The sequence below is a fragment of the Camelus ferus genome, chromosome 20 (genome assembly GCF_009834535.1).
Source record: "Camelus ferus isolate YT-003-E chromosome 20, BCGSAC_Cfer_1.0, whole genome shotgun sequence".
In the NCBI taxonomy this organism is placed as follows: Eukaryota; Metazoa; Chordata; class Mammalia; order Artiodactyla; family Camelidae; genus Camelus; species Camelus ferus.
In genome coordinates this window covers 9,446,681-9,468,216 of record NC_045715.1, presented here as the reverse complement: position 1 = coordinate 9,468,216, position 21,536 = coordinate 9,446,681, and the positions used below count along the sequence as shown (strand labels likewise).

The 21,536-nt window shown below is 39.2% G+C and overlaps 1 protein-coding gene across 4 annotated transcripts in view; it reads right to left on the bottom strand.

The window, feature by feature from the left end:
- Positions 1–1,232: 1,232 nt before the first annotated feature.
- Positions 1,233–21,536, bottom strand: part of RNF182 (ring finger protein 182) — a 32,966-nt gene continuing 12,662 nt past the window's right edge. For 3 of the 4 annotated variants that reach the window (XM_032462522.1, XM_032462524.1, XM_032462523.1), the window contains one exon: positions 1,233–4,375. In XM_032462522.1, the coding sequence (XP_032318413.1) occupies positions 3,417–4,160 (744 nt within the window). In that variant the 5' untranslated portion in view covers positions 4,161–4,375 and the 3' untranslated portion in view covers positions 1,233–3,416. Of the gene's footprint in view, positions 4,376–6,995; positions 7,611–21,536 lie in introns of those variants that run through there. The other variant, XM_032462521.1, reaches the window with a different exon arrangement.

Here is a 21,536-nt window from a genome sequence, read left to right as displayed (position 1 = left end):
TTATTATTTCTCTTTCCCTTTCTCTTTCTTCCATCTCTTTTACACAAACCAAGACTTGTAAAGGAAGATTCAATATTCAAGCATCTCACAGAGGAGTAAAAATTCATAAAAGATTTGAGGCAAAGAGAAGTAACCGTCTAATATAGGGTCAGAGATGTGGAAAACAGGCAAGACTCAAGGTTCAAGAGCAAATGATTAAACTTTTTCAGAATCTTACTTTTAACCAAACCTCACTGATTTTGAGGAAGGCTCTGAGAAATAATTTGTGATGTTTCTACAGTGTTAAAAAAAAAAAAAAAAAACAAAGCAAGCACTTGCTTTTACCAAGAAGCCTAAAAAAAGAACAAGTCCCCCAAAATGCAGAAACACATAGAATTATAATTTGCTTCCATTACACTCTTTCAGGTTAACTAATTTCTCTCTCTTCTGCAGCCCAGGACTCACAGAGCTCACATTGATGACTAAATTAGTTTGCCTTTCAATACAGGATTCCTTTGCTTTCCATGTCTACCTGGTCGACAGATCAGGAAATTTCTTCAAACTCAGGGTGTCTTTGAAGCTTCCTTATCTGTTTACAACCAGGGAAATGCACGTCACTCGAGAGTCTCCCGGTGGATATGCAAGAGTTCACAGCCTTAAGTTCTGCCAGCACAGGTGACTGTTTCCCTTAACCCCATTCTTCCTCGTTTACGTAGATTTTGGAAGTGAATGAAACCATTCCTCTTGATTAACACATGGTGCCAAATCACTAATTACCATAAGCATAAAAATGCTACATATTCCTAAATTACTTCTACCTTGCCTTAAATGGTCATATTTCAATATCAGGTAACTTTTAAAATTTGCCCAGATCACATAAAGTTAGTGATTTCCCCAACTAAAATGGGTTCTATTTTGCAAAGAAGCTAGGGCAAAAATCTGGCAAACAAGTCAAATAAATTAAAACCAAAAAATTCATTTATAAAGATAAACACTTTTTTTTTTTTAATTTCACCTTCCCTAATTTTTCTCCCTTAGTTAAAAAAAGAAAAAGGATGAAGGCCTTTTAGAGGTGGGATGGGGTAGACTTGCTTCGTGGGAAAGTTCTGAAATCTTCATTCATAGGATAAGGGCATTAGCTTAATCCATGTTTCCAAAGCTCACGTTTGTACCCATCTAATGATCTAATGTTAACAGCAGTCCAAGGAAATGACTGAATCTCAGCCATGAGCCAGAGAAATCAAACGTCTAACTTGGAAATAAGAACAATTTAATGGACAAACCAAACATCACCACAATAAATAAGACATTGAAGCGTTGTCTTTTTTTCATTCAACAGCATGAAAAGTTTTTTGTTGTCATACATTTAAAACTCTTGAACACCAAATTAATTTACTGGCAACTAAAAAAAAAAAAAAAAAAAGACTATCACAACAGAAAGAAAGACACAAATTTAGCACTGCAGACATTATACAAATAAGCCAAACACTCAGTACCCACGCCCAGAGCTTTCTAGAAATCTCATTATATGATAAACCCACCAATTTATCTGATGTTACATTTCAGACAAAATGAACATTTTTTTAAAAACCTTATAAATATATAAATCCAAACCACAAAACATCTCCCAGCCAGTACTCTAAGTACAAATGGATATTTGGAAATTGCATTCACGATGCTACCTAAACTAGATTTTATGAAATCATGAATGTATTTAGCTGCCTTTGGGCTTAAATTCATTGGGCCACATTCCAGGAATAATTTCCTATCATCATACCTACCCTGGGCATACATGTTCTCAAAGTTAATAGGGACACAATTAAAATCAAATACTATTCTAGAAATAAGTGTCCATTTTTCCTGAATAAAGAGATTGGAACTGGTCCACTGTATTTCACACAACAAATGTTTCACCACAAACAAGTTAGTCTTAGCAATGCCCCTTTCTAAGAGTTATAAATATTTTAATGTTTATCATCAGTAATGAGTTTTAAACTAAAAAGCTTTTTTTTTTTTTTTTTTGCCTACTTTCTGCGGACACTCAAATCCCTCAAACCTAAAATCTGCTAACCAATTTCTTCTCATAAATATATACATTCAACTTCCCCCACATCATGAAAAGAAGCTCACTAACTCAAGTCACATAACTTATGCTTTTATCTGAAATAAATTGTGTAGGAACTTGAATCCATTCTAAAATGGACTTTACAGGAATAGCAGTATGTTAGACTGCACCCTGCCACCTCCACTTTACCTCCTTGAAGGTTCTCTTCAGTTAGGGCATCAGCTTTGAGTGTTTGGTGCCCATCTTTCTGCCTGACCTACTGCAACACAGTCCTGCACGTAAATCAAAACCATTATATTTTGGTACAGCTCAGTAGAACACAGCAAAATACTTAGGTTCTCAGCACATCGAACCATAAGCTAGAACATCTAAATTGTTTCTGGGTTTCCACTGACGCAATTTACCCCAAAATGTTATAGGATTAAGTTAAGTGAGTCTGTAGTTGAATTTAAAATGCAATGGGGAAAAAACCAAAATCCTCATAAAGTTATAGCAACTAATTTAAATGGAACCTCATTCAGGATAAGGGATGGGGCTGACTGAACAATGTGGTTAAGAAAAAAAAAGAAAGAAAGAAAGAAAGAAATGAAAGGAAACTAAAATGCTTTAAGAAAAGGCTCAAATGAGATCTCCATGAACTATAATTGCTCCATGAGAATTTCATAAAAGACTAGAGAGCAGAAAACAAATGTGGAGGAAAGGGTGTGTCTCAAAAAACAAGTGGCCACATTCTGCCTTGAAGTTTACTCTGATGCCAATTCCTCAATGTCTGTAATTCTCTTTAGTAAAGCAGCAAAACAGGTGAAATCACACAAGGGTGTGAGGCGAGTTTCCTCTTGCAAGGAGCATGCGCAGAGGGAACCAGCATCCAGGCTTAACAGGACCCAGGGAAGCGCCAACAACGGGGTGGGAGGTGAGCACTGTGCAAACAGATGTGTCTGGGGACTGCTCTCCTCCTGCGTCCACCCTGCATCCCAGGCTATCCATGATCACGAGAAGAGGAATCGGTTCACGCCTCATCGTCCACAAAGTCCCCTCCTGCAGCACAACACGCCGGCCCCTGGTGTCTGTCTAGCAGCGCGGAGTGAAATCTGCCCTTTCTCTGGGAAGGCTCAGGAGAAGAGCTTGAGGAAGGCTTAGCCGATATCTTTTTCTTTTTTGCTAACACGTAAGTAGAAATGAACATTTTTTACTTCCAGCATACAGGAAGACCAATTGAGTCAACATTTTGATGGAAAACAGGCCACAAACATGCCCAATGGCTTTGTTAATGCCATGGGCACCAACACAGAGAGTATGAAAGAAAATGAGGGCTAAATGACCTCCCTTCAAACGTGGCAAGGTGTGTCAAGTTTCCTAGTGTGTGTCTCCATCAAGAGGAAGGTGCCAGGCAGTCTAGGAATTCGTGACAGATGCACTGGCAGAAGCCATACACCATCAGGATGACGAGGCTGGAAGGGACCAGGCTGACGAAGACGACCCCGAGGGTGACCTTCTTAGAGACCAGTAAGTAGATCCCCAAAGGCAAGGAGCTGAAGTACAGCAAACCCAGCAACCAAACCAACACCCTGACGGACGTCTGAAAGAGCAGGGACGTGCAGTTCCACACCGTCCAGTTGTGCGACACGGTCGTCACCGAGTCAAAGCTGGAGGGCCTGTAGAACTCGACCACGGGCGTGGAGCTCAGGGACGGGGAGCTCTCTCTCTGCACCTCCATGATCGTTATGACTAGGCAGTTGGAGGAGGCGTGGGAAGGACTGACCAGCGAGGCCAGCCTCTTGGGGGTCAGCAGCAGCTCGGTGGGGTTCTCGGGCAGGCACTTCTTGCCTTTGCCACCACAAGTTAAGTTCACCAGGATGTTGTTGTCATCGGGCAGACTGCTGACTTCGTCGTCCGGCAGGCACGTCTCGAACCTGCAGAAAGGGCAGACGATGACGCCTTGCGGGGAGTCCCCGAAGTCTATGATCTTGTAGAGGCATTTGGCACACACCCTGTGACAACACTCCAGCACCTTGGGCTTCCTCTGCTTCAGGTTGTAGCGGTTGTAGCAGATCTTACACTCAAGCTCATCGGAGACCTGAGACTCTGTGGCGTCTTCCGGTGGCTGACTGGCCATCTTGAGCTCCGGGTATACACTCTTGGGCCAGATGTGTCTCGTCAAAAGACGGCTTCGATTAAGCTATCTCTCTGAGCATCACATCATCCAAATTAGGCAGAGGTGCAAACAGGCAGGAAAAGCAGGGACAGAAACCAGAAATCTTCCAGGCACTTTCAGCTTCTACATACCACTCTCTGTCTCAAACGCATATTTACAAAGGCCACATGAAGGGTCTGCAAAGGAAAAGAGATTCTAATATAGTGAACAGTGAAAAGTGCTGTACGGAATTTTCTGAGCTTCAGCTGTTAGCAGCGGTAGACTTGAAAGGTTAAATCCCCGTCATCTTTTCATGCATTCCTGCCCCTAGGACAGGAAAGTGTTGTCTCCATGCTTAGCTTTTTCAGTCCACAAATATGATAGTAAAGAAGGAATTAAGAATCCTTTTTCCCCCAATATTAGCATCTTTATTTATTTGTATATACATTTTTTATTGAAGTGTAGTCAGTTTACAATGTTGTGTCAATTTCTGGTGTACAGCCTAATGCTTCATTCATACATGAACATACATATATTCGTTTTCATATTGGAATTAAGAATCTTAATGATATAAAGTACACTCCAAGAGCATTGTGGGTACGGCTAGATACAGAGATTTTTCTCTCTGAAATTTGTAACAAATTCTGGCCTCTCTGAAGACAGAATGAGACACTTATCAGAAATACATATATTTGCAATTAAACTCCATTCAACATAGACTAATTCAGAGACTAATTGGTATCAATACCAATTGTCTAAATACCCTCAAGAGTGCTTAGGAACACACAAAAGAAGGGAAAACTTAAGGATAAATGTTTAAAATGTGTTTTCAGAAAGTGCTTTGATAAAGATGAGAGTGTATTTAAAAACAGCAGACAGTTCTCACCTTCCCAGTGTAAAGAAATCTGTTATAAATGCCTCCATTATTTCACTATTCAATTTCACACTCTTTGTTTCGATACTAGTCTTGAAAACCATACTTAACACATACACATTCACTCAAGGAAGACTGAAGCATAGGACACCTGACATAAGCATTATAACCAGGTCGCTAATTCCCAAGACAGAGACATAAACACAGAACGTACGCTCAGTTATGTCTCCAAACGTGAAGAACCGTGCACGTGTGGCTTCCAAGAAGTACTCAGACTTCGCCTACTTGCCTGCTTGCTCTCATGTAAACTCTCTCCACAGTGAACAGACAGCACAGTACAATCAACAGTCCTTGATGGCGGCCCCTAGTTGCTACGACCACTGGCTTTATATGAAAGTAGTTTCTTTCTATTCTTTCTATTCTTTCTGTTCTTAATTTATATTTCTTAATTAGTTGTGTCTATGCATTTTATTAAATGCTCTTCAGCATCTATTGATGTAACCATGTGGTTTTCTAGTCCTAATTAGATCGTGTGAGAGAGTGCACTGACAGATTTCCACTCCTGTGTTCTTGGAAGACACTCTACCTAGTCACACACAGTTGGGTCCTCAAATACACTGACAGGCTCTATCTGCTAATATCTTATTTAGAATTTTTGCATCCATATTCAACATTAAATTGGTCTCCAGACTATTATTGTTCTCCATCAGGTTCTGTAATTAAATGTATGCTTATTTTACAAATGAATTAGGAGCTTTTCATCATCTCCTGAAACAGTTCAAATAATGATAAAATTATTTGTTTTTTTAAAGATTACCTAAAACTTGGCTGTAACTCCAGATAATACCACCACCTTTTTAAAAGGAAGATCTTTAATCACAGTTCCAATCTCTTTCATGGTATTGTTTTATTCAAACTGTCCATTTTTTCCCGAGTCAAATTTAGGCATTTATATTTGGCAAGGAAATAATCCATTTCTTCTGTTTGTTTTTTTTTCCAAATTCATTGCCAGAGTTGAATGCAGTTACCTTGGTTTCTTCTTTGAATGGCTCCTGCATCTCTGATTATGTCCTTTTTCCCACTTCGAGTCTTGTACATTTTTACCCTTTATTAATTTCCTAGTCAGACACACAAATCTTTATTTTATTGCTTCAAAGAACCAGCTATTATTATATTTATCCTTCCTACTACTTTTTGTTTCATTAACTTCAGCTTTAATCTTTATTATGACCTCTTTCTAATTTATTTTAGTTTGTTTTGTCATTCTTCTTTCTCATTTCATGATAAGGTACACTTGGTCTTTATTCTTAAATAATGAACACATTCAAAGGCCATAAAATTTCCACTGGCTACAGCTTTCATTCTATCCCGTAGCTCTTAGAATAAATCACGCTCCTTTTACTGATATCCAGGTATCTTGTAAATTGACTTTTGTCTGCTCCTTTGATACAAAGGTTATAAAGAGTGATTTTAAATTTCCAAGTAGTAAGTTTTTTTTTTTTACCTTCTCTTATTTCTTTCTCATCTTACTGGATTATGATCAGAGAATAAGATCCATAAAAATCTCTTTCCCTTTGGCTTTGTTAAAGTCTTCTTTGTAGTCAAGTGCATGGTCAAGTTTTCCGAGTAATCCAGAAGAGAGTATTCCACATTCAAGGGATGCATGGTTCCAGCTTATCTATTAAATCTAACTTTTTTATTTATTCAATTTCTGCATCATAGGGGTCTGCATAAAGTTATGATGGATTGAGACAAGTGGCAGAGGTTTATTAAAAGCGTCTCACCATAACTATTTGCATTCCTAATACTTCACCATACAGATTTGGTGGCTACGTTATTTAATATATACACATGTATTTATCTCCTTCATAAACTGCGCCATTTTGGAATCATTATACAAAGTCTTTCCTTATCCTATTCATGCCTTCAACATAAATACTTACCTTAATATGGCTAGTTCTTCTGACTATCTGTATTGGCCCAGGATTGCTGTCCATCCTTTTTTTTTTTCGTTTCAAATATTTCTGAAAAATACCATATAACTGGGTTTGCTTTTTAACTTAGTCCAACAGTATCAAACTTTAATGGGAAAATTCAGTTCACATTTAAGGTAGACACTGTTCTATTTGAACTTACTCTTTCCTTCCCACTTGAGTTAAATGATTAATCTAGAAAACCACCCCCCCCCCAAAAAAAAGAATAAGAAATATTTCCCCTGCTGTTATCTCTCCTCTTTTGAGGTATTTCTGATTAACTTTATGTTTGGATGCTTTTTGTCTATGTATGTGATTTTCAGGCTGCTGGCTTTTTGTCTCCACGGTCTACAGAAGTCACTCCACAATCTCCGGCTTCCAGTGTCATGGATGAGAAATCTGCTGCTGGTCTGATACTCCTTAATAGGGGGGTAATTTGTTCTCTGTCTGGAAACTCTTAAAATTTTGCTTTTTATTCTTAAGAGTTCAAGAACTTTTCCAGTACATACGGAGAATTCATAAATCATGAACCATTTGAATGTATAGACTTTAAAGTCTCGATTTTTAAGTGCAGAAAATTTGTTTCTTATATTTATGCAATTATTGCCTTTCCTCCATCTGCCCCCTTTTCTCCTTCTGGCTCTCCTGTTCCTCACAGGTTATATTTCCTAGATCTATTTTCTCTTGTGATTTCCATCCCTTTAAATTTTAGGTCTATGCTTTCAGATTCTTCCCCTTGACCAACCAGGCTATTAATTCAAGCCTCAGGAGAGATCATCATCTCCGTCAGTTCACATACTGAAACGTTTGATTGGAAAACCATGCCTTTCCTCTCTAGGAAGTCTCCTTGCGCTGCATTTAAATCTCCTTATGTGCTCTTACTATTTTTTGTCAGGTCGTCATCTATCTCCAGCTGCCACTCTGTCGCATTAACTATGTGTTCATGGAGCCATTATTCCTCTGCTACATCACTGGGGCTCTGGTCTGATCGTTGGAGGACCCACGTGACTGCACTTCTATGAGAGGAGGGAGCGCAGTGGTCTCCACTCTGGTGACCTAGCTGTGCGACAGCAGGCAGGCACCAGGGCCATGTCCCCAGGAAGGAAGACTTTTTGCTCTAAAGTCTTATCACACTCTTTCAGCCTACAAGACAGGGAGGATTCAGTCCCAGTGTTCATCTTCTCCTTGGTCTCTAGTGGAACACACATACACACACACACACACTCATTCACATACAATGGGGTGAGGGCGATTTTCGATTTTCCTCCCAGGAGTCCCCCAGTCTCTGTATGTCAAGCTCTTTATAGCATCCAATGCATTCTGGTCCTCCCCCAGGGCTCACCGGATGCCAGTCTTCACTGCCAGCCCTGCCCAGCCCAGGAAGACCTCCACCTGTTCCCCCTCACCCTCAATTTCCGCAAAGCTCAGGGCTTCACCTGACCCCCAGGGCTCTTTTGGCTTCAGGAATGGTTTGGGTCAGGAGAGGCAGAAACAGAAGAATTGAGAATAGCAGGCCACTTTACCTTGCTATCTTCCCAGAATCCCTGCCAACTGTAATTCCTAGATTTTTTTTTTCAAATATTTATCCAGATGGGAAATGTGGGAATTTGTGATACAAGTTTAATTTGGGAGAACCTTGGCAGTCGTAATCATGCTCAATGACTATTACATAAAGATACGTATCAAGTTCAGAGACTATTACATAAGGGATGTATCAAACTGATTTTAATCCCTAAGTTCATAACTATTTTTGAAATTCTCCCTTCTGCACATTCTTCTGTTCTTCTGTAGCAAACTATCTAACCTCAAGAATCCATAAACTTGACACCCGAGAGTATAAGAACCCTTTTAATTTTCCCTTGGATATTTTTTTGAAATAACACCTCTAGTGTTCTACATTTTATTTCAAAGTGTTGTATTGGCATATGCCAGTTTTATCAAAAAGCCATGAGAGAAGAATTCTTCGTATTTTTCTGTTTCAAAAACATTCATATCTACATTTTATAACTTTGACTGTTTGGGGTCTTTGCTGTTTGGGTCTCAGGCTGTTTTGGGTCTTCCTCCCCAGCTGGTTGTGACTCTTCTATTTCAATCTTTAATTTCTTAGTAAACCATTTTACCAGAATATCCTTTGGCCTTCCTCCATCATGCGTGGGGGTAGTCAAATGGCTGTAGTAACCCTCCACAGCCCTGGCAATGTGACTTTCAATTCAGCCCATCAGTGGGTGGAGGAATCCACTTCCCCACCCCTTAAATCTAGGCTGGCCTTGTGACTTGCTCTGACCAACAAAATAAAGTTGCAGTGACTTTGTAAGAGTTCTCAACCCTGATCTCAGGGTGCCTTGCAGCTTCTGCTCTTGGCCTCCCTCTTGGGACTCTGCGCCACCAGGTGAAAAAGCCCAGGTTTGTCTCCCTGAAGATGAGAAACCAGAGAGAGAGATTGAGGCCCAGACAAAAGCCAGTCACATGACACCAGTCACGTGGGTGAGACCATCACAGACCAGCCAGCCTCAGACAAACCACTAGTGACAATAGTCATTTGAAAGAGGCACCCTGAGAGAGAGACCAGCAGAAAAATCATCCTTAGTGAGCCCAGCAGAAATTGCTGATCCTCAGAATCCTGAGCACATAAAATGGTTGCTGTTTTAAGCTACTAAGTTTTGAGATGATTTGTTTTGTAACAACAGATAACCAACACCTTATGCAAACTATCCCTTTCCAAACATTCCAGATTTAATCTCTGTCCCAAAGAAACGGTCTTCATTTATCCGCGGCTGTCGTGCCTACCAAGAAGACTTTCTTACATACTTTGAAGCTGCCTAACCCTGAGACTTTTGCAATTTTTGTTTGGGTTAGAAAATTCTTGGCCAAGACAAAGTTCCTATATATTCTTCTGTATATAAAGTTTTATCATTTTTATTATAATGACCTCTGTTAATTAAGAGAGTTTCTCTAAGAAGCTCAAAAATTTTAGAAACATTTGCATAAACTTCATAACAGTGAAGGGCAACATAACTCCCATTTGATAGACACGTAAACGTCCATAAAAGGTAAGCCTTTTTTCCAAGATTACATAAGAAGTCAGGACAAAGGGAGCTCAAAAGATAAGCCATCACTGTGATCCTATTTTTTGCCTGTTCAGGGCTCTAGCCTGTGTCTCAGTCTGCTATCCATGCAAATTAATTTTAAACATCTCAGGGTGAGTTTCGTTTCTTCCATGTATTTCTCATTTAGCCTGAGTCATGCTCACAGAGTCCATCAACCATTTTGATTTGGCATTAACAGGGCAGGTTCTATTTTCCCCCTTATGAAACAGCAACCACTGCCAAGTTTTAGTTCTCATTTCCTGGATCCTCCTCCCATCCTGGAAAATAAACATTATTAACATTGCTCCCTACATGGCGAGACAATAAATTTAAAAGGGCTCTCTAACCAAAAAACTGATACAAATTAAGAAGCTGTCATTTTCATTATCTATGGTTCCTGTTTTCAGAGACGGCGCTAAAGACTTGCTTCTATCTTTAATTTCTTTTTGCGCAAAACGGAACCTCATTCTTCAAACATTTTCAGTTTTTGATCATCAGTTTTTATGACATCCTAAGTTCTCTAATAATTCTATCCCCCAAAATATGTGAGAGAGTCTGGTAGTTGAAGCACCCTTCTTCTCTGTGAATAACCCAGGCAGAACATTGGTTTTAAGCTCAGCTACTGATAAATGACACGCACATCCCATCTCTCTAAGGCCAACTCTCTCACTCACAGAACCCTACACTCCAGATCTTAGTATTTATGGAAACTGAGTTTCCAATTAAGCTTAAACCATACACGTGGCATCTACCTTCAGGAAAGTCCAGTTTCTGGAGTTTCATGAGCTGGCTTCCAGTTAGAGTTTGGAAGACTCACGTCACTGTTAATAATTACAAATCGCCAATAATACGCTGGTCTCAGTCCCAATTAACATAGTTCTCCCCTAGGGAACATTGACAATATTTAAGTTTTCGGATAACGTGACAGTCTCAGGATGGGGGTTTTGGTTATACCTTTTCATTAAGAGAAGTCCTTCTCATTAAAATCACAGGCTCCAACGTAGCAAACCCTGGAAGAAGTGGTTCTGCAGATGCAGAGCACTCATTCTTGAAGGATCAACAGCTGATTCTAAATGAATTTAACTTCCAGCACCAATAACCTTTAATGGCTGGCTGCTTGGCAGCATTCTGAGCACTTCCAGAAAACTCTCCTCAAAGATTGGAACTCTTACTGTACCCCTCCTCCAAGACTAAGCAATTTAATTTGATGGTGAATCATAATCTATTTATTAGAATACAGCCAAGTTAATGATCTAGAACTCCAGGCTGTTAATTTTGGATGAGAAGCCACAATTTATACAGACAGGGGAGGAAATGATGATGCATCATTTGCCAGCAGTTTTAAACCAGTGACTATCCAGCAATGAGGGAGAAGAAGCAGGTCCTCCTCGCCCTGTGTATATCCACACCTGCAACCTCAGGCCATGCTTGGTACCTTACTCTTTACTTGGAAGAAGCAAAGATATAATTTAAGAAGCTCAAGGAGGGAGGGTATCGCTCAGTGGTTGAGCACGTGCATTAGCATCAACAAGGTCCTGGGCTCAATCCCCAGTACCTCCATTAAAGAATAAATAAATAAACCTAATAAGCTACCCCCGCCCCCAAAAAGATCAAGGATTAACAGGAACACAGGCTGCAACTTACACTATTAAAAGTGACTGAGTCTCCCCAACTGGACAAATCTCTTTGCTATTAATCCCTTCCCCAATGATTTCCCTTGGCCAAAATTTAACAAACTCTCTAACCATATCAAGAAAGAATTAAATGGCTAAAGAACTAACATAGGTGCTTGGCACCATTTCTACAATTTCAAACTTAGGTAGAAGTAAGTTAATTATTTTGATGCCAATTTCACTAAATGAAACCAATATTACACACACACACTCACACACACTCGAATGTTCCCTCTTCTTCCAAACCAGTGGAACTACCTTTCTTTTGAAAGACAGAGGTAATATACCTACTGGTCAAAAAACTACACATTTATACTTTTGAAGTCACAGCTGAAAATCAGACTTTCAAAACACTTTTATCAGTATATTAGTAACTGACAGGAAAGTCATCTTCAACTTCTATAGAAATTCACTTAACAGAGCAACAGTTGGATTTTAATTCTTGGTAAACACACGATGTAACCCTCTTTTGATATTACATTTTTCATTTAATCATTCAACAAGTATTTACTTGGGTAGGAAGGGATAAATTGGGGAGTTCGAGATTTGCAGATACTAACTACTATATATAAAATAGATTTAACAACAAATTTCTTATGTTTAGCACAGGGAACTATATTCAGTATCTTATAGTAACCTATAATGAAAAAGAATATGAAAACAAATATATGTATGTATATATATATGACTAGAAACATTATGCTGTGCATCAGAAATTGACACATTGTAACTAACTACACCTCAATTAAAAAATTAAAAATTTAAAAGTAATTTTGAGAAATGTTTTAAAAACAAGTATTTGCTTGATGCCTACTATGTTTGCCAAGTTGTGTGCTAGACGCAAAGACAAATAAGGCGAGGTTTCTGAAGGCGGAAGTTGATTATAAAGGTAAAGGGATCCTTTTCTGCCTTCATCCTGTTTCGTTTCTCAAGAGCTTTCCACCCAGTGCCCAGGCCCTTCCTCCTGAAGCCCTCGCTCCTCATCCCTTCTGATGTCCCGCTTCCCCAGTTCACTTGCTGACCACTCTTTCTCAGTGTTCTCTACCAGCTCCTCCTCTTCCCCCAGGAGCCCCCTAGCATTGGTCTTGAGCTGCTGTTCCTTCTTACTTGTACCCATTCCCTTGGATCATCTCGTTTACTCCCATGGCTTTAAATACCACCTGACAGCTCCCCTGATTTTGTGTCCTTGCAGCTCATCCCTTGCCTCTGACTTCTAGACTGCCTACGGGACACTTCCAACCTCCATTTGTTTTCTCATCGACATTTCAAACTTAAATCTAAGTCTTGATCCTGACTTCTCACCGCACGCACCACAGTTTCCCCATCATAATAAATGGCATCGCCATTCTCTGTTTTTCAGGCCAAAAACTAGGAGTCACCTTTGATTGTACAGACATCTCACTCCTCACATCTGACCCGCTGGTGAGACAAGGCAATTCTACCTCCAAAGTGTGTCTCCAGTCTTCCAATTTCACCCAACCTCTGACCTTGTCCATTACAATACTGCCTCCTAACTGATCTTCCTGCTTCTATTTTGTCTTGCTACAAACTGCTTTCTTTGCAACAGCCAAATACAAGCTTCGGAAAATATAAATGATATTATATTTTTATACCCACCAATCTGAGGAGGTATATACTTTGTCACTGAGGCTATTAAATTTTCTCTAAATGTTTCCTTATATGCTAAGCAAAACAGTCATCACTGTTCAATAGTTCTCCATTACGTAGAGATTAAAATCCGAATTCCATACAGCAAGGTACTTATGTACAATCTCTCAGGTCTTGTCTGGAAACATTGCCCGTATTGCCTTCCTGCCACATAGCCTTTGTTAAGTTCTACGAACAGTCCAACCTCCTTCCTGCTTTAGGCTGAAATGAAATGTCCTTATCGAGCTCATTACTTACTCTAGATCTCAATATATACCTTCAACATAAAGTCCTCAAGGAGGGCCTGCCTAATTACAGGTATCCCCCTGCTTTCCGAAAGTTCACTTTACGCCACTTTGCTTTTATAAAAGACCTACATTAGTACCTGTTTTCGCTAATCGAAAGAAATCCAAAGAGAATTTTCACTTTTAAGAAAAAAGGCAAAAAGCAAAAAGAGCGTTCATCCTTGATTTTGCAGCAGCTGTCACAGAGGCAGCGGCATCCTGAGCGGCGACAGTGGCCCTGCCAAGCTCCTTAACTTGGAACCACACTCAGCATCTCAGCATCCACTGCCAGAGCCTCTGATCTGTGTCCTTGAGCATCTGTGCTTTATCTCCATTTATTTTGTGCAGCCGTTAGCAAGACGTGTCCTAAGGCTGTTGCATTTTCGCTTTGCGCCATTTCGGCTTACAAAAGGTTTTATAGGAATGTTCTATTTTCAGATAGTAAGGAAAACCTGTACCTTATTTTTTAAATTCCTCATCCTTTATTTTCTATTACAGCACCCTGTTTACTTTCTTCAACAAACCTCTACAAGCCCAATTTGACTGATAATTTGTTTGTCTGCTCTCCATTCTATTAGAACAACTCTAAGACTATAAGAGCCATTGATAACCTGTTTACCACGAGGCACAAACACCTATCAGAAGCCAGCACAGAGTAAATACTCATTAAATCTTGCCTTATAAATAAATATATTACTTTGTCTCCAAGACTTATCCGATCTCCACCTCTGTGTGATAGGACAACACACCCTTCCAAGTGTAATGAAGTCAGCATGTTGTCTTGTTAAATAGTCTTGAATACTATACATTTTTAATCTAGATTTTTAAAATTATAAATCTAATATTCCATAATTTCCGTGAAGAAATATTGAATATGATTGGCTGAACTTCCACAGAAATCATTACCCATAAAATAACATATCTAAAATATTCATAAATCATAGCATTTAGAAAGCCCTCAATCTGTGTTGAGCAAATGAATGAGTTCTTTTATCTTCATCATTGAAAAATCCCGTTTTCATAAATATTTATCCACAGTCAGCTTCAGGTTTAGGCTCATCACAAGGATACTCAAGAATAAAAAAAAAAAAAGTACCTATTAACGAAAGTCATAGAATATAACTCCCATAGGATTGTTTCTCTGTAAGTGTCTGGACATCAAGCTGGGGAGGTATACTGTCCTTAAAACTTTTAAATTTTCTCCAAATGTTTCCTTATATACTAAGCAAAACAGTCATCACTACTATTCTCAAAACTCATAGCTTTTTCAAACTTATAAATACAGTAAAAGCTAGAAATATGTTCTTTTTATAATATTATTTTAAAGTAAAAACAAAGTCACAAACAAAAACATTTGTCTTTTCATCTCTCCCAAAATGTTCTGCTCACCTCCCATAAGTCTAAAGAATATACCATCTCTTCTCTAGCATTAATAAAAATGGCTACAACACGTCCTGGAACGGAGTACATTTATACTTACCAAAGTCTAACAGTGCTCTGACTCAGTAAAATGTGACCAAGACAATTAATGAAATGCTTCGATTAATAATGGACAAAAAAGATTCTTAAAGGAAAAAAAAATCACTTTCTAAATTCTACCACATTTCCTATATGCCTTAATCCAAGTTTGGCAAGGAGAAACAGAAATACAGATTTAATTTTAGTGCATCTATTTGCCCTGAATGGCTTTTCTCAAAAGGCCTTTCAGCTTCAATCTTAATGAACGTGTCACTTTGCAACACTGCTACACAATGTAGCTTCATTGACTGACGTATCCTCACCTGTGAAGACTAGGCTAGAGAACTGCCATGTGTTTAACGAGATAAAAATGGTATTTGTATAAGAAAAGAAGCACGCTGTTAGAAAAGTTAGTTTTATATTTATTACACATTAAGGTTAAGTGACTGTGTTATGTGCCAGGCATACTAAACACTTGTATCCCCAAAAGTCAGACATCCCTTCAAAAGGAAGGGTATTGCTTCCATTCCTATCAGCCCAGAAAATAATGGGTTTGGGGAAGTTTCTAAGTCATGAAAAAAACTCCTCCCGATTTTCTGATTGAGAGGAAAAGGGTTCAGCCTCTGGTGTCCCTGAAGATGGTCAGCATTCAGCCGGAAAAATCTTCCTGGAAAGAAGGGAAACGTGCAGTGAGGCAAGATACATGAAGTGGACAAATGTCATATAGAGTAGTCTTTTAAAGAAAAGGACAGCCAGCAGGTATCAGGCCAGAGCAGAGCCAGGGGGCGGCAGAAGACGGAAACAGAGACCTAACAGGAGGCAACTCTTGGAAGGCTTTACACCCGTCTTCAAAATCTGTTCATTGATCAACTAGCTACCGGGAGCTCCAAGAGGGACATGAATACATTTAAAAGGTTCCTCTGGAACATGATGTACTCTCTTCTCCTGCATTTTATTTTCAGCTGTTGAAAAAATAGAGTCAAAGTTTAAACATCTCATCTTTGACAATAAACATAGAAACAGAAACAGAGCTCAGCAGCGGAGACAGCATTCCAGAGGTCATGGGCATGTGGGGGGGTGGGGGGTGGGGGTCCCTGAAATCATGCCAACAAGGCTGGCAAACTATGAGCTTCCCAAGGAAGTAAAAGAAGCTCGGAGAGAAGGAAAGAGAAATGCTGAGAAGAGATAAAACAAGACTCAGGAACACTGATAATGGGTTGGGGAAAGAGAAGAGAGAAAAGGAATCCAGAAGAGGATGAGAAAAAAAATAAGGGTCATTCCTGAATCCAAGGAAAGAGACAGTGACAAGGAGGTGTCAACAGCAGCGGTAGGTCAGTGATACAAGCACTTAAAGGAGACGACACAGAAAACCATGAACAACTAAGGCGAAGACAGACCACCGTGGGTTTAGGGTCAAGGTCTGGACATCGCAGAAGGAAAATGCAGGCAAGGAGTCCAAACAGCTAAAACCACAGAGAAAAGAAGTGTGGAGGAGCAAGAATAGGCCACTGATTTAAGTGAAATATGGTTGATAAATCAGGAGAGAGCATTTCATATGTACAAGAATGTTAGATTTGAGCTCTTTAAATATGTCCATTTTTTTCCACTTGGCACTAATGAAATACCAAAGGGTATTAAATCAAATTCCAGACTGTAGGCTAACTAAATAATACTCATTATGAACATTTAAATGCCTATTCTGCCTAGCAGTGACCTAGTCATGATAAAAACCAGTGTTTTAATATGGAGGTAAATGATAAATAACTATGGATAACCTTGAGAGCAAATCTAATTTCTGAATCCAAAAAATATGAAAAGTTTTTCTTACCTAATAAAGCTGAAAACCATAGCATCACAGATTTTACAACTGCAAGGTGGAGACCACTGATTCATTTTATAATAACTGTGAAACAAAGACATTCTGCCAGGGAGTTAAAAAAACGCTTTGGAAGTGCCACATGACTGCCATGTGACTGTTAGACACCAGACACCGGGCTCTTCTGTGGGTCTACAGGGCCTAATTCTTGGAGGACTGAAACATCAAATATGTCAAAAAGCCATAGTTTCATGATGATCCTTAAAAAAACAAACTGATCGCCTTTGGAAAGTTGTTGTTAGGAAACCAACTCCTTATTCTGAAGACGGAAAACAAAGGGAAAGACTCAAGCATTTCTCCTGCCTTTCCTTTACAAACAGTTCCTTGGAGTAACCAAATAATTGATGAGGCAAAATTCCTCTTTATGGAAGCGTTTCAATGAATAAACAAAGAAAGAATGACCATATTATAATATTATTTTCCAACCCCTAAGGAAATAATTGACGTGGGTCAGGACTTGGCAAATCATGGCCAATGGGCCAAATCTAATCTGGTAAATAAAGTTTGATAGGAACACAGCCAGGCCCACTCATTCATGTATTGCCCAAGGCTGCTGTCTGCAGGGACAGAGACCATATGGCTCTCAAAGCCTAAAATATTCACTATCTGACCCTTTACAGAAAAAGTTTGCCAGCCCCTATCTAGACCATAATTAGCACTGGCTGTTAAAACCAGGCACAAGCAGATGGGTAGATTTATAATGGACGGAGCAGGCTGACAACACCTTTCACAGGTCAAACTTAACCTCACAGAGAGGGGGACCAGGTAGTACGTGGCCCCCTGCCATGTCCTGCAGTAGAAAGTACATACCCACCCCACCCCTACCCCGGAGTCTTCTCGCCAAAAAAAATGGAAAATCTGTCAAACCTCTGGCTCTAATGACCAGTTTACAGGAAATACAGGGGACAGAAAAATTAAGCTTCACCATAGAGATAGAATTAGCAAAAATTCACACTGTAGAAAACTCTACAGGCAAAGGGTCTGGCTTCGGCAACAAATTGCAAGGAAGGAAAAAAAAAGGGGGGTGAATCTACAGATTAAAATAAAAGAGGCCTAAGACATTTATCAACTAAAGGCAGGGTAGTCTTTATTTGGATTCTGATTCTAACATACCAACTGGAGAAGAAAATTTACAAGACAATCAGGGAAATCTGAATACTGATCAGATATTTGATGGCAGCATAGAATGCTGTTTTATGGTGCGCTAATAGCCTTGTGGTTACATTTTTTTTTTTTTAAAAAAAGGCAAGTCTCTTTATTGTTTTAAAGATACACCCTGACGTAGTCACAGATGAAATAATACGACATCTGGGCTTTGTTTAAAACAATCCAGTGGGGAGAGGGACAGATAAATGAAGCTAGATTGGCCATATGTTGACCATTGTTAAGGCTTCGTGATTAGTAAAAATGGGATCCATTCTACCATTTTCTCTACTTTTGAATATGTTTAAAGTTTTTCCATAATAAAAAGACAAAAATTAGAACCATTAGCAAAGCTTTCTGTCTCTGCTTTTCAACATCTGTGTTCAGGGATGCTTGGTTTCTCCAGCTGCCCATCCACCATGTGTATCTGCTCATAAACCAAATATTTTTTGGACCTTGTGCTTGGTGCTGGTGGTAATCTTATCTTCAAGGAATGTAAGTTAGAGGTGGAGCCTAATAAGTAACTCCTGTTGCATCACCTGATGAGAAATGCTGCAAGAGGAGGAGTCAAAGGATGCTTAGGGAATGCAGGGGTTGGGGGGTGGGACTACATCTTCCACATCTTCCTGCATTCCTCATTCCCATCCCTTAATATTCTTTCATATTATAGTTAACATACCCTAACTTTCTACCTTCCTCTCCTAAGGAACAGATTTCCTTTCTCTAAGTGTCCCTGACTAATCTCATCTTATAACCCAGAGGTTTCCCAATGCCTATTCCATGACTCCATGAAAGTGAAACACTGGACTCTGCCTCCACTCAGTTCCCCAAGGACCCTTTACTTCTCTGATGACTTAATCTGACATCCTTGCTCTGCGCTCTCCTACCTGCTCATTGGTCATTAACAACCTCACACTCACATCCAACGCAGTGATGACCCTTCTGTTCTACAGCTTCACTGGTACCTCCAACTCCCACCGTATGACCCACAGGATGAAGAGCCGCTGAATGTTTCCACACCCAGGGATGCATCCACAGGTATGACCCGAATTAAAAGTATGTCAAAACGTCAAAGGAGAAGTGGGACTCCATTGAGCAAAAAAAACTTTTGCACAGCAAAGGAAACAATCAGAATGGGGGAAAATATTGGTAAACCAGATATTTGATAAGGGGTTACTATTCAAAATATATTAGGAGCTCTTTCAACTCAATAGCAAAAACTAATAATCTGATTTAAAAGTAGGCTAAGGACTTGAAAAGACTTTTCTCCAAAGAAGACATACAAATGGCTAAAAGGTTAAAAAAAAAAAAAGAAAAAAGAAAAAAAGTTCAGCATACTAATTATCAGGGAAATTCAAAGCAAAACCACAATGAGGCGTCACTTCACACCTATCAGGATGACTAAAAATCAGAAAGTATCAAATGTTGGCAAAGACATGGAGAAACTGAAACCCCTGAACACTGTTGGTGGAAACTTAAAATGGTGCAGCCACTATGGAAAACATAATGGAAGAAACACTGTATGATCCAGCAATCCCACTTCTGGATATTTATCCAAAAGAACTGAAATCAAGATCTCAAAGAGATATTAGCACTCCATGTTCCCTGCAGCACTATTCACAATAGCCAGTATGTATAAACAACCTAAATGTCCATTGGTGGATAAATGGATGAAAAAAAAAAATGTGATATATATGCAATGGAATACTACTCAGCCATTAAAAAGAAGGAAATCCTGCCATTTTCAGCAACATGAATGAACCTTGAAGACCTTATGTTAAGTGAAATAAGCCAGCCACAGAAGGACAAACACTGCATGATCTTACTCATATGAAGTATCCAAAGTAGTCAAATTCATAGAATCAAAGAATGGAATGGTGCTTGCCAGGGTTTGGGGGAAAGGGGAAATGAATTACTAAATCAACTGGCAAAAAGTTTCAGCTAAAGCAAGATGAGTAAGTTCTAGAGATCTGCTGAACAACACTGAATCTGTGGTCAACAGGAATGTATTGAACACTTAAAAAATCATTAAGAGGGTAGATCTTATTCATCTTAAGTGTTCTTACTACAGTTTTTTTAAATGGGTTATTTTAGTACTGGAAAAAAATACAGAGGCAAACTGTCAAGATGAAATTCAGGCACAGCAGTACAGATGGAAAACAAAGGGGGAAAAACCAGCTTACTGTTTAACACCTAAAACAGCATAGATGAACAGGTTTTGACATAAGTAAGAGAAATAGTATGCTTTAATCTTTGAAATTTTTAATATATTCTAATGGTCACATTTAGGCAAAAAAAAAGTTTTCAAAGTTTGTTTCTTTTTCTTTTCTTTTTACATCTGTGTTGGTTGTTTTGTTATTGCTGTCATGTTGCGGTTACTTTATTTCTGCCTGAACTGTCATGTCAGGAGAGGGAAGGTGGAGGTGAGGGTCACTCAGGAGAGATTCTGCAGATTCAGGCAGAAGCATCTGACACAGAGCGATCTAATAAATCACCTGATGGAGCCACCAGGGACACTGCTGAGTCACTGCCATCTCCGCTCACCGGCAACTTCACCTTTTAAGGTTATTTTCTAAAAGAATGCAGGGGCAACATTGTGGTGGCTTGACATTTGATAAATACATTCTGCAATAAGGGCATCTTAGGGTAAATCCCCAAAGTGGGCCACAATAATTTTTGGTTAAACCAATCCCAGCTTTCTCTAATAAGCAGGCTCTGGGAGCTTGAGTAAATCACTTGAGGGAATCACCTAACCTTTCTGGGTCATGGCTTTTTCATCTGAGAAATTAAGATTCTGAACTTGATGGCTAAAGACCTTCCTGTTCCAAGAGATGTAATTGTCATTATAGGCAGATGACTAGATACTGTATATAGAAAACCCTAAAGGCTCCACACAAAAACTACTAGAAATGATAAACGAATTCAGCTAGGTAGCAGAATACAAGATTAACATACAGAAATCTGTTGCATTTCTTTACACTAACAATAAACTACGAGGAGAGGGAATAACAAAGCAATCCTTTTTAAAATTGCATCCCCACCCCACCCCCCCAAAAAAACCTAGGAATAAACCTAATCAAGAAAGTGAAAGACCTATATGCTGAGAACTATAAAACAGTAGTAAAAGAAATTGAAAACGATTCAAAGAAATGGAAAGATACCCCTTGCTCTTGAGTTGGAAGAATTAATACTGTTAAAATGGCCACACTACCCAAAGCAATCTACAGATTTAATGCAATCCCTATCAAATTGCCCAGGACATTTTCCACAGAACTGGAATAATCCTAAAATTTATATGAAATCATAAAAGACCCAGAATTGCCAAAGCAATTCTGATGAAAAAG